This window comes from Phalaenopsis equestris, unplaced genomic scaffold (assembly GCF_001263595.1).
Source record: "Phalaenopsis equestris unplaced genomic scaffold, ASM126359v1 Scaffold001303, whole genome shotgun sequence".
Classification (NCBI taxonomy): domain Eukaryota; kingdom Viridiplantae; phylum Streptophyta; class Magnoliopsida; order Asparagales; family Orchidaceae; genus Phalaenopsis; species Phalaenopsis equestris.
The window spans coordinates 533747-559289 of NW_018165742.1; the positions used below are offsets into that span (position 1 = coordinate 533747).

General features: G+C 36.6%; 1 protein-coding gene across 3 annotated transcripts in view; it reads left to right on the forward strand.

The window, feature by feature from the left end:
• Positions 1 to 25543, forward strand: part of LOC110033812 (DNA annealing helicase and endonuclease ZRANB3) — a 61727-nt gene that overhangs the window by 33302 nt on the left and 2882 nt on the right. For 2 of the 3 annotated variants that reach the window (XM_020737923.1, XM_020737925.1), the window contains 14 exons: positions 8346 to 8568; positions 8875 to 9071; positions 16818 to 16919; positions 17863 to 17973; positions 21111 to 21176; positions 21359 to 21457; positions 21676 to 21757; positions 22015 to 22127; positions 22221 to 22364; positions 22731 to 22832; positions 23187 to 23501; positions 24121 to 24305; positions 24628 to 24730; positions 24833 to 24978. In XM_020737923.1, the coding sequence (XP_020593582.1) occupies positions 8346 to 8568; positions 8875 to 9071; positions 16818 to 16919; positions 17863 to 17973; positions 21111 to 21176; positions 21359 to 21457; positions 21676 to 21757; positions 22015 to 22127; positions 22221 to 22364; positions 22731 to 22832; positions 23187 to 23501; positions 24121 to 24305; positions 24628 to 24730; positions 24833 to 24978 (1988 nt within the window). The remainder of the gene's footprint in view (positions 1 to 8345; positions 8569 to 8874; positions 9072 to 16817; positions 16920 to 17862; positions 17974 to 21110; positions 21177 to 21358; positions 21458 to 21675; positions 21758 to 22014; positions 22128 to 22220; positions 22365 to 22730; positions 22833 to 23186; positions 23502 to 24120; positions 24306 to 24627; positions 24731 to 24832; positions 24979 to 25543) is intronic. The other variant, XM_020737924.1, reaches the window with a different exon arrangement.

Here is a 25543-nt window from a genome sequence, read left to right on the forward strand (position 1 = left end):
GACTACAAGAACAATGATAATATTATTGCTGAACTTTAATAGAGTTACAAACAAGGGCTCTTGATACTTAGGGAAAATAGCAACATAAACTGAAAAGACACCCTAGGACGAAGGGGGTGGCGGTGGTTGGACATCTGGTAGGGGTTGGTTGGAGGGTAGTTGAGTGGGGGGGAAGCTGGAATTGGTTATGGCGGCAACAAAACATTAGGTGCAAGGGAGATTGTAGGGCTAGCTGCTGATTAGAGGAGGTGGCTGGGAAGTTGGGGTGCATATATGTGACCGGCTGGATTCCATGGGTGTGTGGATCTCACTGGGTACAGGTCAAGGTAGAGGCTAGTTGGGAGGATTTGTGGAGGCTGCAACAAGGCTTGCAGAAAAATTAATTTATGGATATTTAGTGGTTGGCTAGGTTCAAGGGAGGGGAAGGTATAACGAGATATGGGAGGGAGTTACGACAATTGGGGGGGAGGGGGGGGGGGGTGGTGGTGGGGAACACCACCCTATTCATCGGATACATCCTCGAGGGAAAACTAGGATGCTTGTGGGTGTACTCACAAATTTGAAATCAGAAATAATATAAATTGAAAACCTAGACAACAAACACATATATAATAGGAGACAGATAGGCTGGAAACAAAAACAAAAAAAAATTGGTTTGGGTGGGGGTGGGGTGTTCCCGCCTAATGAAAGGAGGAAGGACAGGGCCGATTCAGCCCTTCTATCTCAACTGAATCGGTTTGGGCCAAACTAGTTTAGCTTTTGGAGGAAAACCCTGTGTCGCTATGGTTATCAAATTCATAGTTTTCATAAGGAGTACACTCAATTGTTTTCAACGAGATTTATTAGCTAATGGTAAGGAGCGTGATGGAAGGAGATCAATTTGTTTTCAATCTAAAACTTAATGGATGAGGGCCATTCATTAACTAAATACTCTCACTTATCTCAATTGTCAACGCTAATATGTAGAAAATGTTGGAGCTTCTTTTTTTTTTTTTTGATGACACAAATGGTTTGTAAGCTCTAAGCTCATTAGAACAAATAGTAAAATGGCTCAAGTTAGCATCCATTGTGTTTCAAGAGATTAACTTTCATGTGAAGAAAGAGAATTGCGATTTTGCCTTTGATATGGATGGTTAGTCCCCACATCCTGTGTCCTATGTGAAACGAGTCCACGATCTTGCCGCATATGCAGGATGGGGATTGGGTGACATGTAGTGGGATTCTCTCACTTGTTTGCTGCCGTGAGCCTAGTGGGCCCCTTTTAACATAAACTTTAATTAGAATTAGGGTTTTAATTTATGTTTTAGTATAAGTATATTGTTTAGAATATGGTTTTGGAGACTGTCGGCCGTTTTTAATTTCGTGATTTGGAAAAAGTGAATGATTTTGTGATTTTGAAAATAATTTAAATATGAATATAACCTTTGATTTTTAAAAATAATATTTTAAATTTTAAAATAGGTGAGACCAAACGAGTCTCACATTTTAAATAGTTTAGATAATTGAATACAATACTACAGGTAATACACTTATCCCGAAAAATAAATATATCACTTGTAATAGGGATTCAATCACATAGACTAAAGAATTTGTGACATCTGTTTTGATCTGCGAAATATTTTATAAAAAAGCCAATAAGTTCTCCTTACATAACATAAAAAATTAGATAGAGTTTATTTTATATGAGCTTCAAGTTCCCTATAGGGCAAGCCCCTGTAGTTAATTACATCTTAAATGACTGGGGGTCACTTAAGAAAACTCTCGATTAAGATCAGGTGGTTTTGCCTTCAAGATTTTAAAGTAGGTTTTCACGATTGGACATGAGAAAATCAAATGGGAATCGCTCAAAATAGGAACAATTATTTAAGGAATTCAAAGGGAAGAAAAACATGAGATATCACAGATCCGGAGAAACTTTGGTGAACTCCGAACTATCCTATTGTTTGGCTTTATGTCTTTGAAATGATGTAATTTGATATTTCAATCCTCCAAATTATTTAGGATTTAGGACTTATGTTTACACAATATCGGACTGTGCAAATAACGTAAAAAGATAGGAGGATTTACACCGTATCACACGGTAACCTCGGAATCCTAACGTGTTGGGACTTATAATTACACAACAGGATTGTGCAAAAAGCCTAAAGGGTGATCCTATGGGTTGTTATTTAAACTAAATGAAATGATAAGTGATGTGAAGATGTTTATGTGATGTGTTTTGATGTTTTGCTGTTGCAGATCCACCTTGAAGTTGTTCCTCTTCGCGCTGCCCACGATGTTCGCTCCAAGCTCTTCGTAGTTGCACCTCCTGGTTTAGTTTTGGTTTTGAAAATGCACCTAACCACTAAGGCATAGTGTGTATCAAAAATAACTAAACATGCAGTATAAAAGAAAGGAACAATATGGTGTACAGTAGAAAGAAAAGACAGTATAACATGCTGAAAGAAAGTAGAATGTGTTAAGAAAAGACAGTATAACATGCTGGAAAAATAATATAGCAGACTATGAGAACAATATAACATGCTGTGAAATAAAATGTTGTAATGTAAATCAAACCTATACACCTGGAAGGTTCGTTGCTCCTTTAAGCGTTGCTCCTTTAAGTTCGTTGCTCCTTTAAGTTTAGCTATTATGTGCTGTGCAAAAGGGGAAATTATGATCTGAAAAAGACTCGAGAGAAACAGGTAAATCGTAGGAAAAAGACAAACAAATAAAATAAAATACAATACCACATATAAAGGACCAAGAATAAGAGATTTATATGTGATATTGAGAATGTCCCCAATTGCTAGAAGGATCTGAGTGTAAGGCAAGCTCAAATCCCGGAGTATTGGGTTTCAGTTTTGGTCAAGTTAAGGTAAGAATTTTATTATTTTATTTAATTAAATCAGTCATGAATCACAATCTAGTGCACACTCGTGTCTAGTGTCCTTATAAACTAGGGTCAGATGTCTGACTTCTTAGGATCATTTGAACATTAGAAGGATGAATTCTCTCAATGTGTGCTCCTAAGACTTAGGAAACCTACACTTTAATTTGGGTCTGAAGTGTTCTAAAGTGTCTAACCTCAATTAAGTGTCCCTCAACTAATCCTCGAACATCTTTAAATCAAGCTTAGCTCGCTATCAGACTCCTAAAATCTAGGGGTAAACCTAAAGTTTTGACAAAAAAGGGTTATGAAGTGTGCTTCAATCTTAGTTAGGGTAGTTGGATTTAAGTTGATTCAAAGCTTAAGGGACCTAAATGCAAGTCTACTGATCTTTCAATCCATGTCCCTGATCGTTATCTAAACTCTCACTCTCTTCCAACCCTCAACTAATCTTCCAATTTACAATTTCATCTTTTATATGCAAAAGGAATGGTAGATAGTTCGCTATTCTATCCCTTCTTTAGGTTTCAACATCTCAAGAATCCAAATTATATTTTTAATTTTCTCTCATTTTCTCTTTCTTTCATATATTTCTTAAGACTATGAATCAATTATGAATATTATTGAATCAGAGATTCTCATTTTTAACTTGACTGTTAAAAAAAAGAAAACAAAACAAATGAAAAGGAGACCGATCCATTTTTAAAACAAAATCAAACCAGTACAGCTTAAAACGAAATCATGAATGTGTCGGTCTAAAGACGTTCAAATTCATAAAAAGATAAAAAAAGAAGGTGATCTCTAAAGATCAACACTTAAAATGTTCAAATCGATATATGAAATCCTCAACATGTAAATCAAATTTTAATGAATAAAGCTTCAAAAATGCAATTTGAACTTCATCAAATAAAGCCTCAAGGTCCTTGAATCAATCTTAGAAATATATCATTTTCTCACTTTTCATAAATGAATCAACGCGTGGTAATTTTATGAATTTCCAAACCCCTTTATGAATTCAATTTATATCAAGTTTACAATTTCTTGAAACAAAGTTTCAAGAACTTGTCATATGTCACAAAACAAGAGAGAATAATCCATAGGGAATGACTTTCCAAATTTCCAAAAGCTATGCCAATATCCATTCCATTTAACTCCATCTTTAATCAAAAGCTTTTCCCTTTTCATTCATTTTTTTTATTATTTCGTAAACATGAACTTATCCATATAAGTGTTCAAGGTAATAGGGAGAAACAACCACTAGTTCAATCCATTAAGCCCAATCTACTCCACTAAGAGATCACAAATTATAGCTTACGGGTAAAGCCAAAAGAAAGAGAGCTCACGGATAAGGTGACAGGGAGCACAACCAAGCTCCAATCAATTCAAGAGTAGGAGCCAAAAGAGAGAAGAGCTCACGAGTAGGGCAACATGTATCACAAAGACAACAAAACATCTCAAATCCAACTCACGGCCAAAGACAACCCGAGAACAATCTCAAAGGTAGTAAACACCAAACGAGACTCACGGCTAAGCAGCAAACCAAAGCCTACTAAGCCAACAAAGTCACCAAACCATTTTCTCAATAAGGCCAACCCGAACCCAGCAGAAAGGGGAAAGCCGAGCCCCATGCATAATACAAACCAACTCCAGGCAAGAGTGAAACCAAGCCCAAGGAATAATTCTAACAATAAGGGATTTCAACTAAAATACAACTTCGAAAGGAGCCCGACCAAGTTCAACGTAAGGGACAAGTCAAGCTAGCACAGGGGCAAACCAAACCCAAGAAAAGATCCTCAATTGTAAGAGATTTCAGCCAACATAAATCACCAAAACAGAGCCCAAACCGACCCTAAGAAAAGGCAAACCCGAGCAGCAAAAAGGCTAGACCAAATCTAGCAAAAGGGAGCAAAAACAAAGAAACATTCCAAGTAAATCGAACTCATCAAATGGGTCAAGACAAAGCCATAAACAATCAGATTTCATAAATCCTTAGACTTTAAAATTTCTTGCACCCCATCATATGTCTTAAGCATGAATTGATAACATGAAATAGATAAGTGTAACAAATACCTAAAGCCAAATATTTTTCAGTATTGAAATGAATTATAGTACTTCTTTAATTCGAAAATAACAAGAATAAAAGACCTCAACATTTCATTTCCAACATGTATCCGAAAAGGGGGAAACAAGGGAAGCAAGATGTGAGCCTCAAACATGATTTTCCAACTCTTAAAAGTAATTTCCAGCATGTATTCCATCAAGGGGCAGCAAGAGAAGCAAAATGTGAGCCCCAAACATAATTTTCCAACTCTTAAAAATTAATTTCCAGCATGTATTCCAACAAGGGGCAGCAAGAGAAGCAAGATGTGAGCACCAAACATAATTTTCCATCTCTTAAAAATAATTTGCAGCATGTATTCCAATAAGGGGCAGCAAGAGAAGCAAGATGTGAGCCCCAAACATAATTTTCCAACTCTTAAGAATAATTTTCAGCATGTATCAATACCTAGACTTCAAAATAAACTAAGTCATTCTTCCATTAACCTTTGCAAGAGGATTGAGATGCTTCAACATGCCATCCTAGATGAAATATAATAGAGAGAAGGAGAAGAAAACATCTTTTCAGCAGATTTAAAATAAAATTATAAGAATTATTCAAGAAAACCACTCCAAGCGAAATATTCCTCCTAAAGATCCCCAGAAACAACTACCACAAATGCTCCACGCCACAAACACTCAAAAGTTCTGGCTTAAAGAGGATTCCGACAAAGCTTCCCTTCCTAGAAGCCTCAAAAAATGGCACCCATGAATGCTTTCAAACAACAAAACAGAGAGAAATATTTTCCCCAACAGCAGAAAGAAATTCAAGCTTTCCTCTCTAAAAAACTCTCTCTTCTCTCTGAAAATTTTCAACAACCCTCAGGCCACAGAGGATGAAAAAAGCAAGGATGAAATTTTAGGAGATTTTGGCAGCACCTTCCCACTCTCAGAAATTTCGGCCAACCTTAGACCCTCCCCCAAATGGGGTTCTTTATAGCAAAAGAAGGAGAAATGAGAAGCCACCTACCAGCCTCCCTGGTAGCCGAATCAGGTAAAGGAAGAGGAGAAATGCATTTAGAGCGGAGGAAATGCGGCCTAGGGCAGAGGAAGAGTCGACCAGGTGGAACTTCGCAGTTGGAGGGCTGCTTGGTCGAGTGGAGCTCGAAGAGGCGAGCCGCATGCTCAACCGGCAATGGAATGCCACGTGTGAGGAGAAGAAGGCGAGCCATCTCATGCGCGAATGGCAGAGAAGATGTGGGAGAGGAAGATTGGGCTCGGCAAGCCATGGTGTCGCTCGATCGATCCACACCTAGAAGACGAGTCGCGGGAGTTAGGGCACGCCTGAGCAGCTCTCGGTCGAAGAAGGGAAAAGAAACACGCGAATGCCGTGGGTTAGGTGAATAGATATTAGGTTTTTTAAATATTATATAATTAAAAATATAAGTATGAAAATACTTAATTTTTAAAGTAAAAATTTGATTTGCACATTTTAATTTGTGTGTGAAATCATTGTAAATTAGATGTCATTTTTAGGTAATTCTGATGTTCTGGACAAGCTGACACGGTCTGTTTCTCCATCGGAAGTCGTTTTGACGAATTCATCGATTTGCGTGACATTTTTGCTTGTGCCGGAAACATGGCAATATGAGTGTCATTTCCTACTAAAATTGGTGTCCCAGACACGTTGACACAGTCTAATTTGTCATCGGAGGTCATCCGAAGAAGTTCACATTTTCACCTGTCCTTTAGGCTCAATTGAAGTCTGTCCTCGTGCAATTTTGTGAATTTTGTGCATTTGGTGTGTGTATGTGACAAAAAAGTCGTGACGATGTTTTCCTAAGGCTTGGAGTCCAATTAGGAACTTTTCTCTTTAGTTTTCACAAAATAGCCCATAACCGCTCGTTGATAAGACGATGGTCTTGTGCCATAAATGCTAGACGTCACAAGAAAATAGGAAGTGATTGAAATTTCTAAAAAAGGTGGGTCCCAATTCTAGTTTTCTATGATGGTCAATAAGAACTTCTAGAGCTAGATACTAAGACCCTAAGAAAAAAGAAATGACCTCAAAAATGAGGTCAACATAGACTTTGGCTTTGGTTTATGTTATTTGGAGATTATCGTTCTCATTTTTCCCTATTTGGAGTGTTGCATCCTCATCTCTTTCGGATGGTGCGGTTGTAGCCTGATTGGATCGAGATGGTGATTTCTCCCTGACATCTGACGGCCACCTTTGCTGCTCCATGTGCGGTCAAACTGCTGTTCGTCGTGTTGTTTGCTGTCCAGCAGCAGTTGCCATTCGTCTACCACCATCATTGTTTTCACTTATGTTTTTCATCCCACAACCCTTTTAACCCATCTCCTAACATTCCCTCACCTTCTAGGAATCCTTGAACGGTATCGGTCATCATATGAATGAGGGCAAATCATGTAAAGTACAGGTTTTTATGGGGCAGCCCATTCCTTCCAATGGGTTGGTACTTTGGCCTTTTATTGGACTTGTGAACTATTGTCACAACAAGAAGCAAGGCTATTCGAATTTGGTTTCTCCCTTGACCGACGTGCTTCAGAAGGATGCTACTTATTGTTGAAATGCTTGCTGCAATGACACATTTTCCAAGTTGAGAGAAATGATTGAATCCTAATTAGTGCTGTGTGTCACGGACTAACTTTCCTCAAGTCACCCGTGCGACTTTAGCGCTCTTTCTTAGCACTAAATCAGCCTTACGCCTCACAACACTGGACTTATGAGCCCCAAACACTCTTAAGAAGAATAATAGAGAGAAAGGAATAATTAACACTTGAATACTAGAATGCTTTGATTCAATGCTTGGGTAAATACAAATGAGGGGAGGAGCTCCTATTTATAGCCTCCTCCATGTCTTTGGCCTTTCATCTAGCCAATGTGGGACTATTCCAAGTCCAAGAGAAGTTTCTAGATTACAATATAATATTCTATCTCTTAGACTATTCTTATGTACATACATAACTCTAGAACATTCTAGGTTATTCTTAGATTCTCTTTAAAGCTTGTCCTTCTTGCTCTCTCCTGAATGTGGCGGAATCTTCTAGAGCCCCTTTGATGACCCTTTACATCCTGACCTTCTCTAGAATCTTCCATCTCGTGTTCGTCTTGACGACTTCTCGAATATGGTAGAGCGTGACATGTGGCTACCAAATTTTTAGTTGACGTTCAAGTTTCAGACACTCTCATAAGGCGATTGCTGGTGTGCTACTACAGAGAACACTCTGTAATCTTTAGAGAGTTGGTAATTTGAACTCAACAAAGTAGAATTACTCCAATGATGAGAATGAGATGGTGGCGATGGTGCACTATCTTCTGATTTTTGTTGATCTATTTAGTGTTAACTAGCTTTTGTTTTATCAAGATTAAGACTTGGGACTTATTCATTAATGATCTAAAGATTCAATTTTTCAGATAAGGCGGTTGAAAGATCATGTTTTGGCACAGTTACCTCCCAAGCGGCGGCAGATCATTACCCTGAAACTGAAAACATCAGATATCTCCTTAGCAACATCATTATGTAAAGTCAATTGTGGGTTCGTTGGTTTTGATGATCCTTCGAATCAGTTGGTGATAGCCTGTAACGATAATGAGAATGATAGTGGTGAAAATTTGAGGAACTTCGATACATGCATTGGTAATGCTACCTGTTCTTTTTTCATCTTTATGTATTATTAGCAATTTTCTCTAAACTATTTATTTTTCACCTAGTATCCCTTTTTATTATTAATGATCAGGCTTTACTTCCTGTATCAGATTTATTTATTTTTTGGCATCCTTCTGGAAAAAAGTAATTCCATTAGAAAAATGATGTTCTTCTGCTCTCTGAATGCTTATAAACTTCAATTCCTTGTTTTTTTGTGTACCCTGGTTATGATTACAGGAATTGTTAGAAAGTTATCCGAGAAATCTCATATGTATCAGTGTTTTTTCAAGTTTTCAGATAGTGATTACCGAAGAACTTCAAAACTACTCTCCCTTCAGGAAATTGGCATTGCAAAGCTTTCTGGATTTTGTGAGTGGTTTTCAAACCATGTTGTGGTTGGGGACATGGACGTTGCAAGTAACTTGGGCATTGGTCTTGTCTCGCTGAAAATGATTATATTTGCTCATCATTTGAAGGTTCTAGATGGAGTTCAGGTTAGGTTTATATGTTTGAATTTATCCTATTCTTAGTTGGGTCCATGTTGTTGACGGAGTGATTAGTCAGCTTTTTTTATATATAGAGATTCATGTTTTAGAATATATTTGGCTTTTTTTAATATTTTTAAATTATATTTTTTGACATGATTTAGTATTTTCAGTATTTCTTCACTTGTAATTAAATCTTAGAGTTAACATGGAAGTAATTAATTATTATTTTGAGCACAATTATGAAATGCCTCACCTCTCCTGTCGACCGGGATTTTTGAAAAGGATGATTTTTTGTAGAATATGAAAATAGTTTTGATGTAAATATGATTTTTGAAAGTAACATTTTAATTTTAAAAATAGATGAAACCAAACGAGTCTCCATATTAAATAGTTTAGGCGGTTGAGTGTTATACCATAAGTAATATACTATCCCGAAGTATAAGCATACCACTTAACAGTAGGCTCAACCATCTAAACTAAGAAGTTTGTGACATCCGTTTGGCCTGCAAAAATATTTATGTATGGCCGGCAAGTTCCCTTACCTAATATAGGATTAGATAAGATTTATTTTACCGAGTTCCAAGTTTCTTATAGAGACAATCCCCTATAGTTAATTACATCTTAAATGACCGGGGTCATTTAAGAAGTCTCTCGATTAAGATCAGTGGTTTTGCCTTCCAGATTTCAAAGTTTAGGTTTCCAAGATTGGATATGGGAAAAATCAAATGGGAGTGGCTCAAATAGGAACAGTTATTTTAATGAATCCAAACGAGCGAAAAGTATGAGTTATCACAGATCCAGGGAGAACGCCGGTGACCTCCCAACTATCTTATTGTTTGACTTTGTCTTTGAAATGATGTTATTCATTGTTTAATCTTGCAATTTTTTTTTAGAATTTATGACTTATATTCACACGATATCTGATCGTACAAATGGTCTAGAATGATAGGAGGATTTACACCGTACCACACGGTAACCTCGGTGTCCTAAAAGTGTTACGAGTTATAATTGCACAACAGAGTTATGCAAAAACCTAAAGAAAAGGTGAGGATTTACGTTGCGCTAAGCAAACCACCTCGAAGTTCTATGGCTTGTTATTTAAACTAATAAAAATGCTTAGTTGACGTGAACTTGTTTTGAAGTTGCAGATCCATCTCGAAGTTATTTTTCTGTGTGTCCTCGTCATGTTGCCCACGGTGTTCGCTCCAAGCTCTCCGTCGTAGCACCTTCGGATTCGATGTTAATTTTAAAGATACATGCAATTGTTTAGTCAATGATCTGCTGACGGGTACCTCTTATGAAACCAACTACTGGCCTCGTATTCTAAGATATAGTGTGTAAGAGAAACAGTAGCAGGTACAAAGTATAATGACATTATTTAAGAAATGAGCTAGCATGCATTGTATCAACAAAAGAAATACCATTTGAAAAACTCAAGAAAGAGCGGCAAATGACTCACGACGAAAGAAAACTCGAGAAAATTGGTAAATGACTCACAACGAAAATCTTGAAGTAAAAAAAAAAAAGCAAATGACAACTCAGAGAAAGTCACCGAAAACACGGGAAGATCCCGGAATAAGACCACGAGTGCTTTACCAAAAGTTCTAATAAAATCTCACGAAAAATCCAAAGAAAGAAAACCGAAAGTCCTCGGGTCGTGGCTAGACTTAGATATTATATATTTGTACTCGAGGGACGTCCGAGGCTACTATCGGTTACCCGGATGTATAAAGCCCACAACTCAACTAGAAGGGTGTCCTACTAAACCGAACTTAGGAGGGTACTTCTTAGTGTGATGTTGGTAATCAATATGTGGACAATTTAGTTACAATATATTTAAAATTTATATTTTAGCATGCACATGAATTTCAGACATACAAAAGGAAGTATCAATTTTGTATTAAAAAATAATTTTTATAAATATTATATATGAATATATCATATTCTATTATTATCAATTTTGAAAAGTTATGATTGTCTACGAGTCGATCACGCCGTTAGGCGTAAGACCGCCAACAACCTAAAAAGGTAGGGGTCCCCCGCTAGTGTTGTGTTGGTGAATGATACTATCATCCTACAGCTTATCAGGTCTCAGGATCGAGTCCTGATGTTGTAGGATTGAATATCATTCTGCTCTACCACTGACGTGCTTTTGTCATCATCGCCCTAAGCCCCAAAAACAAAACCGATCTACTTGCGACCTTGCTTGATAGTTTCATATATAGAAAAAGGCTATATATGGGTACTTATGTGTCAGATATAAACACCAAAAATCGAACCAAGTAGCAAAGAAAAGAAGAATAAAAATTGAGATGAGAGAGAGGAGGAACTGATCCACCCAAAAGATCGAAAAGGCGAAGGGTGAATCAGTCCTCAGAAATGTGACAAAAAGACCTGAAAATGAGGGCTCAAGATCTTTGAATCAACCCAAGAACGGTATCCCTTCCAAATCTTGTTTCTAACAGGTCGAAACAAGCTCGAATCAATGTGACAATTGTATACGCAGCTCCACCGCCACCTATATATTCACACACCCAAACCTGAACTCAAATGTGACATTTATGTTATCCAAATTTTAATGTAGAACCTCCAAACTCTTCCCAAACGACAATTTATATCAACTTTATGTTTTCCCAAAACAAAGTTTTATGAGTCTTTCAAATTCCTCAAATCGAATCAATGAATATAATCCACAAACGACCACCTTCAAAATTCCCAAAATCTTGCAAACAATAAAACTGTCTAATTCTAACTCCAACCAAATGCTTTACATGTTATATAAGTACGAAATCATCCAAATAAAACCATATAAGTGCTCACGACCAGGGGAAGCCGCTATTGCCAAATTATCACATAAAGAAGTTACATGGTAAGGATCACGGCCAGGGGCAACAAGAAGAAGACCGCCAGCCCAACTTATCACCTATAGAAATCACAAGATGAGGTTCACGATCTAGGGCATCAGAGAGGGACAGCTACCAACACCAATTTAAGCTCACGGGTAGGGACAGCAAAAAGACAGCCAACATCTCAAGCTCACGGGTAGAGGCAGCAAAAGGACAGCCAACATCTCAAGCTCATGGGTAGGGGCAACAACTACAAGGAGCCAGAACCAAACCCCAAACCAATTTTTAAATCATTAGAATGAATTTTCACATGTATTCGAATAAGGGCAGCCAGGGGAATTAAAACTAAGACTTGTAAGTAGTTAAAACCAAACTACCACACAACCAGATTGAGCCTTGCAAAAGAGACCAAAAGCATAACAGAACTCCAGCCAAACTGAGCCCAACAAATGGGGAAAACAGGATAGAATTCCAGCCAAAACGAGTCCAGCGCAGGAACAAAATATGGCCACATTCTAACCAAATCGAACCCAACAAAAGGAGAGCCAAGAACATAATATAATTTCCAAAAAACTGAGCATAGTTTCAAGCCAAATCGAACCCAGTAAAAGGGCTAAATCGAGCCCAGCAAAGGGGCTAAAACAGTAAAGGATTCCAGCTAAAATGCAACCCAAAAGGAGTCAAACCGACCACATCAAATGGGTCAAAACAGAGAAACATTTCGGGTATAATCCAGTCCAAAAAAAGAGCCAAAACCAATACAAATCTTAAGCCAAACCGAACCCAACATAGGGGACAAAATGGAATATAATTTCAGCTGAACCAAGCCTAGTTTCAAGCCAAACCGAACCCAGCAAAAGGGACAAAAGACAGAGAAACATCCCAGGTAAACCGAGCCCATCAAGAGGGGCAAAAACATGATAGAATTCTAGTCAAAACGCAACAAAAAAAAAAAAAAAAAAAAAAAAAAACAAATAAACCGAACCCATCAAATGGGTCAAAACAGAGCCATCAAACTCAGATTTCATGAAGCCTTAAGCCTCAAAATTTTTGCACCCCAGCATATGTTTCAAACAGGAATTGATAGCAAGAAACAAATAAGTATAATGGATCCCTAAAGCCAATATTTCTCAACAATGAAATGAATTCCAGCATTTACTTGATTAGGAATAACAATAATAAAGGACTTCAACATTTCATTTCTGGCATGTGCTCCAAGTAAGTAAATATCATCACAGAGCAATAACTGTAGCTTTCCAAAATTTTATCTATAATGCATCTCGAGCAGAAAAAGAGAAGACAGTCATATCATGCTTCATCTTATTGATTCAAATAGGCCTAAACTCTTACTTCCACATGCTTTAGAAGAGAAAAGAAATATTTTTAGATGCAATCCGAAGTGATGCAGATTAGAAGAAAGAAGAAAAATACCTCTTAATGCAGACTCAAAACAAAACTCTAGGACAAACTTAAGAAAACACATTCCTATAGAAACTTTTCTACCAAAAGCTTCGAAAAACAACAACCAACGAACACTTGAATCTCCCCTCTTTCTCTCAAAATTTTCAACACCCCACCATCGTGCCCTAGAAAGGGCTTTTATAAGAAAGGAAAGGGGACATGGCCGTACCTACCATGATGTCGTGGCCGAATGAAGTAACGGGAAGGGAAAAGACGCATTTAGAGAGGAGGAAATGCGGCCTCGAGAAGGAGAAAAGTCGGCCAGCTGAAATCATATGATTGGAGAGCCGCTCGGTCGAGCGGCTACGCGAAGGAGAAGAGTCGGGAGCCGAGGAGGAAGCCACGTGGATTGCTCGCGAGATCTAGTGCACGAGAGGGAGAGGGCGAGCCGAGCTCCTCGACCGAAGGCAGTCCGAAAGAGGTGAAGGTCGAATCGGGTACGTGAGTTAGGTGAAATAGGTTTTTTTTTTAAAAAAATTCTTTTATTGTTATTATTTTGTTTTATTTTATTATTTAATTATATTAATTAGTGTGTGATTTATTTGTGCTCGAAACCCTTGCAAAATATGTATCCTTTCTGGGTAAAATTAACTCTCTGGACGTGTCGACGCAGTCTGTTTCGTCATCATTGGTCATTCGGACGAATTGATTGATTTGTGTGCGATTTGCTCGTGTGCAGAATTATGGCAATATGGGTGTCCTCCCTAGCTGAAAAAAATGTCCCGGACGCGCCAGAGCAGTTCGTTTCGTCATCAGAGGTCGCTCGAAGAAGTTCACATTTTCACCCCTCTTGAAGCTCAATTCTGGTCCGACCTCGCGCAACTTAGTGAACTTTGTGTATTTTGTGTGTGTGAGTGTGTTGATAAAGTCATAAAGGGGTTTCACTAGGGCTTGAGATCCTATTGGGAACATCTCTTTGATTTCTCACATGTTGGTCCTTAACCACTCGACCAAAAGATGATGGTTTGAGATCACTCAGGCGAGACACCGCAAGAAAAACGAGAAGTGATTCAAATTTCTAAAAAGGGGTGGGTCGCAGCTCTAGTCCTCTAAGATAGTCGATAGGAAGCCTTAGAGCTAGATTCTATAATCTAAGAAGTGAAGAAATGACCTCAAAATGAGGTCAACACCCCCCCCCCCCTCCCCCCTCTCTCTCTCTTTACCTTTCTTTAACATTGTCTTTTTTATTTTCGAACTCCTATGCCTCTAAAAGCTTTGATTTCCTTCTCCAGCGTATGTCTCTAAAACCTTTGATTTCCTTCTCCTAGATGTGGGAGCTTGTCGCTCAAAATTTTTGCGATACTGTAGCTGCTACAGTTCCCCGGGAATAGCTATCGCGGGAGATGGGCCTAAATAGTCTTGTTTTCCTTTCTTATGCTTTCTTTCTTATTATCCTTCATTCTTTTTTAGTCATTTCCTATAGATGTGTGGTATTAGGTTTTTGAAGTCAGTTTTTCACGTTTTTTGTTTAGGACAGCTGTCGGCATCCGTTATTCTTCTTTCGAGGGTTGTATCCAAGGAATTGGGTGGTGCTCCAGCTGTAGTTATCTCCCAAGGTGGTGATTATCTTCCTTATCCCCTACAATCCTTCTCACTTTGCCGCTTCGCATTCCTGTCCCTACAGGTCGCCCTAACAACAATTATGTTATTTTTTTTTAAGTTTCCTCGTTGTCTAGTCCTTTTCCTCGTTGCGTCTGCTCAGGACTACCTTCATTTGGTTGTCCGATAGCCCACCACGTTCCCCGTCGCCGTTCTAGCCCTCCATCCTCGCTGTTATTGCCTCCAGCCTTGGTGTGATCCTCCCAGCAGCCCACACAACACCCTCTCCATTTACTGCCGCCACCTTCCCAGTCTTCCTCGCAACCTCCCTCACCGGCTGGCTAGCCGCTGGCCATCTTCTGGCCACGTCCTCGTTGCAGCCTCCACTGTTTCCACCCTCCCTCTTGCTGCCGTCAACCCGGACAATCCTCATGCATTGTCCTCTTGCTGTTGACTTGCCATCCAGCTTCGGTGAAACCGTTGCATTTCTGTTTTCTACTTGTTAACCATCTTTTCCAGTCTCGTGCCACTTTCCTAACCCTCACTGACCAACACTACCACCTAGGATCCACCCTTGTCGATTGTTTATGTCATGTCAGTTGCTATTTTCTATTTTAGTGTCTCTACTTGTAACCTCTTTTTGCTTTTGAGTACTAATATTTCTTTTCTCTATTTTTTGCTCTAGTTAACTCTGGTATCACTCTTTTTATAAATCATAGAACCGCCACCCCTTCACTTGTTCCACGCTCTCCTTTTGTCTATTCGTATCTTCTTTCCTCTTATTTTCTTCTCCTTTCTGCTAATCATTAATCTTCTTCGTCCTGGTTTTCACTCATTGCTTCAATTTTTGCCTCTCTTCACAACCTAATCGCAATTCACTGAGGCAAACTTTACCCCTTTAATTTCCAATAACGTTTCTGTTTTTGATAACAAAGCTTAAGGTTATTGTAAGATCCTTCCATCATCACTTAGAAAAGTTCTCCTTGAAACTTTGACATCTAATCTTCTTTAATTATTGAAACGGTCGGTAATACATTTAATTTTTCTTATTATCATTTTCACCAAGGTTGAAGTATCAGTTAAAACTTTTGAATTTATATCATTCATTCAAAGATCTCTTGTGATACACTTTCACCCCTTGCAAAGGTCTACAACATTCAGTGAAAGTTGGTTAGAGTTCCTGCTGCTGTCTTCTTGGATAATCTTTGACAGCCACTACAGATTCATCCCTTCACTTGTTCCATCATCTCTAGAACCTGATGTTTTCATTTTTTTTTTCTTTTACTTTTTTATGACACTTATATTTTTCCCGTCACTCTATCTGGAAACAAACAACAATTGGATCTTTCTGATTAGGAAAATATATTTTTGGGTTATTTGCATTATGGAAATCATAAGCCGGTGCTCCTTAAGTATCTAGTTCTTGAATGAACTCTTGATGTTCATTCATAAACAGGTTCTGGAATCCCTACTTGATCTGTTTAATTATAGGAAGATTTTCTTACATACCACTTAATTCTTATGTATCTACATATAACACCTAACCTTTAATTTTTACAAATACTCCACCTTATCTATGCAGGAAAAGTTGTGTTTCACTTTTTAAAAGTTAAAATAGTGGTATTTTTTATGTGACAAAAATAATTTGGGTGGTATCAATGTAAAAAATAAAGTTTAGGTGCTAGATATGTAAATACATAATAAATGGATAGTATGTATGTAAATGCCCTTAATTATGTTCTTGCATGCTGTATTTTATATTCTACATCCGTGGAAAAATACCTTTCCAGTTTTACTTTATCCTTGTTCCAGAAATACTTGTTTACGTTTTATTTCTAGTAGTTCTTAACATACTTCTAGTTGAATTTCATCTGTTTAATTCATTTTACATTATTACATATTTCAGGATTTTGTATGTGAAAAGGGAATCCGGTTTGTTCGTATCGATGGTAGGACACTACCAAAAGATAGGCAGATAGCTGTTGAGTCATTTCGCCTATCAAGTGAGGTTAGTTTCATCTTCTCTCGGTATTTTCCCTTGGGATATTGGAATATAGTGAATATCTACTGGTAAATTGCTTATAATCTTCTATAACTCTTCTTGGAGGATTTTCATTTGAGACTAGTTACAAAATTAACGTTTAATGTTCCGGTAAAGTAATAGCTGGTGAAGAATATTTGAAGATTAAGTGATGTCTAGCAGGGAGAGGCTTAAGTACGACGATTTTATTTGAATATATGGGTTGAATTTGAGAATATAACATATGAAATTAAAGTCAGGCCACCAAGATTTAAGGCCACTTTCATTAAGCCTCACTATGAATGGAATATGTTGCGGAATTGATTGGTGGAAACAAGGAATTATATGGCAATTGAATATGAAAAAAATGAGAATTTCTAGGTGGATAAATGTAAATTTGGAAAGGATAAACTATGAAATATGTTTATAATAGTGGTTAATGGAATGATATCTATTGAAAATATGGTTGTAGAAAATAGGTTCAAAGTGTTTTTCATGTACATTGGAAAGAAGAAAGATGCACCAATAAAGCGGGCATATAGAAATGCTATAAACCATGTAGAAATTGATAGAGATTTAAAGTGAATTGAAGTGAAGTGTTTTAAAAACAAATACTCGTACGAATTAGTGGTTACACCTAATGGGTTTAGTATGTATAGATGTAAAGGAAAGGTTTACAAGTGCCTCTAAATTGTTAGAAGAGGGCCATGATGATTAGCTCTTGAATCTCTATGCTATTTTTTTCAGATATGCGATATAATCCATTTTAGATTCCACGGTTGCCTTACGTCTTTATCTAGTGAATTGTCTTAATCAAATTATCAATTTTTTTTTTTTCTCTATCCCACTCTATCCCATATAATATTGCTGATATTGCTGATAATTGTTAAAAAAGTTTTCTTTGATCACTTTTATGTCTGTATATAATCAGGTGAAGATTGCAATTATAGGAATTACTGCTGGTGGTGTTGGGCTTGATTTTTCATCAGCACAAAATGTGGTCTTTCTGGAGCTTCCTAAATCCGCCTCAGAGATGTTGCAGGTCCATTAAGTGCATTCACCATCATTAAATTGCTTCATGCATTTTTTTTATTTATTTTACATGCTGAAACATTTGTTGAAGAAAAACTAACGTGCTGTTACAATTTTGAGAGCAATTGCCAAATTACCAATTTGGTATCATTTATTTCAAAGCCACTCAAGTTCTATATTGATGACAAGTTTTCTTTTCTGCTAAACTGCTATGTGCGCAAATGCAAAATTTGGATACCTCCAATATTAAATGTGGGATTTTTTCTAAGGTTATCATTGTTTAATTTTCTTGCCATTCGGCCATCTTGATCCTTCAGATTTATTACTACACTCAATTTGGTTTGAAAAATGTCCATCGAAACTTTTTGTCAAATATTTTAATTTGTTATATGAAGGTAGCGTAATTCATTGTTTTTTATACCTATTATTGTAGTGAAGCGTGAATACACATTAGGTGGGGAAGGTCAAGGTAGTGACGGAGAAACAGTCAAATTTAGTCAATGTGTTTTGCATGTTTTAGTCATGGCTATTAACTTTAGCAGTGTAGCACTTTTTTTCTCTGTTCTACTTTTGTTGTAGCAAGGTGATGCCATTATTGATACACAAGTTAGAATATTGAGGGTTTGTTTTTAGTTTATATATATATTTAAATGTAAAAAAGTTATTTATATCAATCTAAAATATTATTTTGTTTTAGTTTTACTTGTGATACGGAGGAAATTATAATAATTTTTTTAAAATTAAATTAAATTGGCCGGGAGATTTACATACATAACACCTAAATATAATAAATAAATAAATAATTTCATCAAATTTTGCACATTTCTTAGATCCCATTTCTTCTCTGGTTTTCCTTAACTCTCAGATTAGGAAACTCCATTGGGAGATGGATTCACCAGATATAGAGAAGCTATGGTGCGTGAGCGGTTGGGAGGAAGGGTAGAAAGTTGACGGTTACCTTCCTCACTGGTTGCCGGTTGGAGCGAACGAAAGGAGGAAGATGGGAGTTTCGGGTTTTGTATGACGCGATCCCACCATTTCCTTCTTGTCTAGCTCCAACTGCAACTTTATCACGAGGGTTTGGTCACGAAGGAGATGGTTTTAGGAGAAATCGGGAGAGAGGAAGGATGGGAAATCGGTAGGAGGCCCTTTTCTATGTTCTTGTAGAGCGTCACTCCTCGACCAATCAGGAAGGCGGCAAGGAGAGGGTGGGAGATGAATCGTGAAGGTATCCGGAAAGGGAAAGGCAAGATTCACTAAATCCAATCCGGAAGCAGCAACACAGAAGGAAATCACGAGCAGTGGAAAAGGAAAGAGAAAAAAATGGCGTAAAGGAAGATGGTAAAAAAAAATTTGGTTCTTACAGAAGCGACATGGTAAAGTTTGGCAATGGTGGAGGGCAGCTGTGTTAGGCGGCAGCAAACCTGAGAAGGGAGGGAGATGGCTGGAAATGGTGGAACTGCAAGAAGTAGCTGTAAAAGTTGTTGTTTCGGAGGTACAATAGAGAAAGGGCGGTCAGGAGCGATGTGGGAGAATGCAGAAGATGATATGGGGAAGAAAATCACCATCTCGAGAGAGAGAGATGCAACCAAAGCACCACCCAATCTCTTGGATACAACATTCAAAGCGAGAAAACGGACACCGGCGGCTTTCCTAAACAAACTCACACCAAAATTGAGAATCCATGTTATATCATAACACATATATGGGAAATGACTAGAAAGGAACGAAGAATTAAAAGAAATTTGCTAAAAGTTGGAAAGAAATTGGAAGGGAGGCCGCTCGATTAGATTTGGCGTTGTTCATGCGACCCTTCACAAGACTGTAGCAGCACCATGGAAAGGGAGCTCCCAGGTAGCTCCCACATCAATCAAAGCTTGAAATAGCTCTCTATTTGAGTATAAATTGAATAAACATATCAAAAGATCGAGTTTCAACAATTTTTTTGAAATTTCTATCAATTGAGGTTTTTTTTTTCTTGGATAGAATTTTGAAAATCCTCAACGGTGAATATATTTATGGTATCTAAAAGTATGTTCTATGTTCTTAATTGGGCGTGAGTGTTTGTTTGGCACAAAGTGGATGGAAGTGACCTCATTTGTTTGGAACTCACTTTATTAAATGTGAGAAGTGAGTAACTATGGGCACTCAAAAGTCACTTTTTTTTTCTCTTTTGCATAAGGTTGTACAATAATACAAATTGTTGTGAGGATTGGTTAGTTAAGACTATTTAGGCTAATTCTGATTGGAATTTTAAATTAATATAGTTAATAGAATCTGTTATGGATTTTGTGGGTGAAAAAGTTATTAATCAAAGATGAAATATTTAATTGTAAATTAATTTGAAATCAATTATTGAAACAATTATTATATATTGGAAGATAATATATCTAATTATGTAATTATTAATATTCTCAAAATGAAATTACATTATTGACCATAATAAGAACATTTATGATTAAAATATTAATTTAGTTTGTCTTCCTGTGAAACTCAGTATAACGCAAATGAACGTAGGGTTCACAATAAGTGAATAGTGCTAAAGAAAAAAAAATTCTTTAAAACTTATTTATATAAAACTCACTTCTAGAACTTTGCTTTAATCACTTATAAAGAATTACATTGGAATAAAGCAACTGTTAACAATCAAGTCTTTGCCCTTTTAGACTAATCCTGAGAACTCTCATCCTAAAAACTATACTTGAAATCTTTTCTTTCCTTATCCCGTTTCTTTTTCCTGAGAGCGACAATCCCTTCATTGTCTTTAGTACAATCTTTCATCCCAACTGTGATTCGCCGAACAAATCAAGATTCCTATTTCATTATGCAGTGTATCGGCTTGATTAACTTTGATAATATTAGTATAGCTGCACTAATTCCTCTTTTTTTAGTAGATGTCAAATATAATTTTAGTGTTTTGTATGGCCTTTTTAGATTTGTTGCAGTCATCCATTTTGATAGTGTGGAGTTATTTGTTTTGCATACAAACAACACAATGTTGTGTTACCATCCATGTGTGATTTTTATGCTCAATTGTGTGATAAAACGTGCATATCTTTTTTCTAGGCGTCATTTAATTCATTTAATTTCTTGTAAGTAGCATTTTGGATTTCTACTAAAATAATGAACTTTTAAGTTCCTTCATAGGCTGAGGATAGAGCTCATAGGCGCGGGCAAACTAATGCAGTCAACATCTATATCTTTTGTGCCAAGGTACACATTATTTGTGTTTGGTGCCGTCTTTCTCCATTTTACAAGTTATAAAAGGAATGTCAGCTTCCATGCTAGTGATTTCTGGTCATTGTCAAGTTTGAGCCGGAACTTCTTATACTAAGTATTTGTAATTTGCAATGTATAGCCTAACACAATGCTAAATATCGCTTGATATGTTTCAGGGTACTTCTGATGAGTCGCATTGGCTGCATTTAAACAAGAGTTTGTTTCGTGTTTCCTCTATGATGAACGGGAAATATGATTCTGTAAAGGAGATAGAGGTATCATCTCTGTGTTTGCATTGATTCCCCCTGCATTTTGTTTGTTTTAATTTTATTACGACTCTTGATTTTCCTTTTGCTTGATAATATAGTTATAATTAGTCCAATCGACAGTTGCAATTTTTAGGTTTCTATGAATGAGATAAGTAAGAGTTTGAGTTGATTCAAGTGTGTTTAGCAAATTGATTCTTCATCTCCTATTGCATTTTGAGTATTAGGTTGAGGGAGTTATCCAGCTTGGTAATGCTGCAAGTACTGATGAAGCAAATTGCGGCAATACTTTCATTACTCAACATCAAGGTACAAAGTGTCAAAATAATCCCTTGATTTTTTTTTGGGATTCATTTTAGTACCTGAGTATATAAAAATGTCAATTAGTTCTATTTCAGCCTCAATTTAAAGAGTTTGGGGACTAATTTGACACTTTTATGGACTCATGGACTAAAATGGTCTCATGTAAATTTGACACTTCACTCTTTTCAATGAATATTTCAGTATTAGTTATAGCTGGGACATCCTATTTCTAGATTTTTTATGACAAGTTGTAAAATGTATAGTTGTATCCTCGGGAATTCAAGTTTCCACTCCCGATGCATGTAATAGCTTCGCCGTAGAGAAATCACAAGGCAGTGAGGATGATATACTCCAAACCCATCATCATGAATTGGAGGTAATAATTTTCTTCATTCTAATTTGGTTTTCCTTAAAGCTATTTTTTGGGCTTTAGTTTCCTTTATCACTAATTTGTCTAAACTGTTCTTAGTTAAACGGTGGTCGATATTCCATTTTAAATGAAAACCTTGAAGGCAATGATGCTGAAGCTTCGCATTCTTATCCCTCTGAAATGAGATGCGTGCTTGATAGGGGCAAGATGGTGGCGGATTCAGTAGAGGTAATTTCATACCAGGTATAAATTATGCTCTTGGAAGATTCACATACATACCACTCAATTCTTATGTACAAATCTAACACCCAAGCTTCAATTTCTACAAACATGCCACCTTCTCTATGCATGAAAAGGTGTGTTTCACTTTTTAAAAGTTAGAAATGTGGCATTTTTATGCCATATGAAAGATTTGGGTGGTATAAATGTAAAAATTAAAGTATAGGTGTTAGATATATAAATGCATAAGAATTGGGTGGTATCTATGTAAATGCTCCAATATTTTTTTGTATGTGTAGTTGATTCTTCAAATCTTGAGATGTGAGGAATTCGTCTTTGTTAATGTTGCTCGTATATAATCCAATAGTTCAAATAAGTCGAATGATGCAGGAAGAGGGAAGGTGGTTACGGCTAACGAGTGCTGATGGTGGTCCTTATGTGATGGATGTCGGTGGAGAGATTGTCATGCAAAGAGAATCTCTTCGGTTTGAGGTAAATATAGCACACATCAGTTAGTCTTTTTTTGCAATTCTCTCGTCTACTGTTTTTTCATAATATCGTTTTTTTTCCGCTCTATATCCACCACTAAACTCCAAGAATAATTTTGTTGTTAGTCATTTCAACTTACAATTGCTTATAACTTTGTGTAATAATGATTATCATTCTTTTAATTATCAAGTACACTTCTCTGGTCTTCCCATTCATAATTTTGTGCTGCAAATTTAATCTTAATTGCAGTTTAGTCAACCTTGAACATTTTTTCACTAATGTTGTGCTGTCATTTATCGGCGATGTCATAATTCCTTGAACTCTTGAATGTAATTATTTTTACATTTTCTGTTGCAGGTAAGTCATTATACAGGGAGGATTCACTTGTATCTCTGTGTGCCTGGAAAGGATTTACGGCCAAGGCCAATTTTTGTGAATTTTAGGCAAGAGGAATTAGACTCCATCGTGTTTTCACTTGGAGAATCAAAGAAGGAAGCTGCTTCCCAGCTACTGAAGGAAAATCCTGCATATTGTAATATCTTTCAAACTTTTATCAAAGAGTGGAGCAATTTAAGACCTATTGAACGTCATAAGCTCCTTGGGAAACCTTTACAGCTTCCTCTTAGCCTTGAACTGTGCTATTTAAAGGAAACTTCCAACCATGGGTCTAATGTATGTAAATCCAGGACATTTGCGCAATTCTTATTGTTCATGTGTTTTTAAATGCCGTTATATTTAAGATATAATAACTTAATGTTAATCGTCCTCTTATTTTGTTGGAGATAAGTGTCAAAATGGTCCTCTAGCTCTTTACTGGGGCTATTTTAGCCCCTGAGTGTCAATTTAGTCCCGGGCCTCTTTTAATATGACTTGAACTAGTTACCAATGATGACTATTTTGGCCCCTATCAAAATATTCCCAAGGACTAATTTAGCACTTCTTTAAACTCTGAGACTAAAATGACCTAATGGAAATGGTCGGGGGCTATTTTGACACTTTACTCTATTTTTTTGTAATAGTTCAGATTATATGATAACTGTCACATCTTATTATACAAAAACAATACGATGAAGAGAATTTTATTATACGAAAAAAATTCAATTGAGAGAGATGAATTTCTTATAAATGTCATTGTTGTGAGATTGGTCCTGTGAAGGTGTATTGTTTGGGATTTTTAAAGAACTGCAAAATGTGCATACTCTTAGAAGTCGTATTTCCAGCATTTTTTATGAAAGTTTTGTTCTTTAATGGTTGGCTTGCCTGACTAATGAACACTCTCTTTACAATTCAGGGGTTGCTGAAAGGTGGAAGCAAAAGACGAGTTACTCCATTAAGTGAGATAAGCTGTCATCTTCCCGAGAATGCTTGTTGGAAGAAGGTTGTTCTTTACAGTGGCTCTGCTAAAGAGAAAGAGTATACTCAGGCTTGGTCCAGCAATGGCGAGCCGCTCTGCAAGTTCTGCCATTCAATTTGCAAGTATAGCCAATTTTTTTAAGCAAGATTTGCATACACACCACTTCCATTTTTACATACATGCCATCTTACATATGCATGAAAATGTGTTTTTCACTTTTTAAAAGTTAAAATGATGGTATTTTTGAGATGATATGAAAGATTTGGGTGTTATATATGTAAACAGCAATGTCTAGCCGTTACATATGTAAATACATAGGAATTGGATGGTATGTATGTACATGCCCCTTTTTCTAAAATTCTACTGTCATGATCTATTTCTATTTGTACTTAAATGTTTACCACGATTTCATATCCAAAATTTTCAATCATAACATACATGCAGTGAAAAGCTCTCAACAGCTCCAGAATTTTTTGAGGATTTGTTTTGTAATATGTCTTGCTTTCAAGAATACCGTGTAAGAACTAGCCAAAAAGCCCTACGCGAGGTAAACGTCAGTCATTCCTTCAATAAGATATCTCAAAAGAAACTCATTAGGTTGAAATAATTATGAGTGAATTGCTCATGAAAGCTAACAGTGACATCACAGGCACTTTTTCAAATAGAGCATGGTGTTTGTACAATTTGCAATCTTGACTGCCACAATCTTGTAAAAAACATAAGGCCTTTATCCATTGCAAGGAGGAGGAATCATGTTGAGAATGTAGCTCCGGAGTTGGCCAAGAAAAAGAAACTGTGAGTGTCATTTAACTTGAAAGTCTTTTTTTTTTTTTTTTTTTTTGGGACTGTTTTGGGGTTTTATGATTTTTGAATTAGAAATATCATTATTTTGACAAGGAGGGTAGAAACAGAGGTTGTGATTGCTTAAAGATATTTTTTAGGGAAATTTACATATCTGCACATAATTTTTATGTATTTTCATATGTGACACAAAGTTTCTTGTTTACATAAATAGCTCTTTGGTGTATGTGTAAGTGAGCCAAGATGACTCGTGAGCCGGTTGGGGTTCAACTCTGTAAGTGGCTAGTGAATTGAGCTCGATGAGCTATCAGACAAGCTCAAGTCAGCCCCGACTCGACTCGTTAACTTGTGAGTCGACTCGTTTAAAAAATATTTAATTAAAAATATACTTAAAATATATTAAAATAAAAGAAATTTTCTTTAAATTATTAAAATTATTTTAAAAAAAAAGATATTTTACATTTTATATTAATTGATTTCTTATTATTTATCTCCTAAATATTCATTCTATTTGTCATTTCATTATAACACCAACTTTAATTAACATTTTCTCTTTATC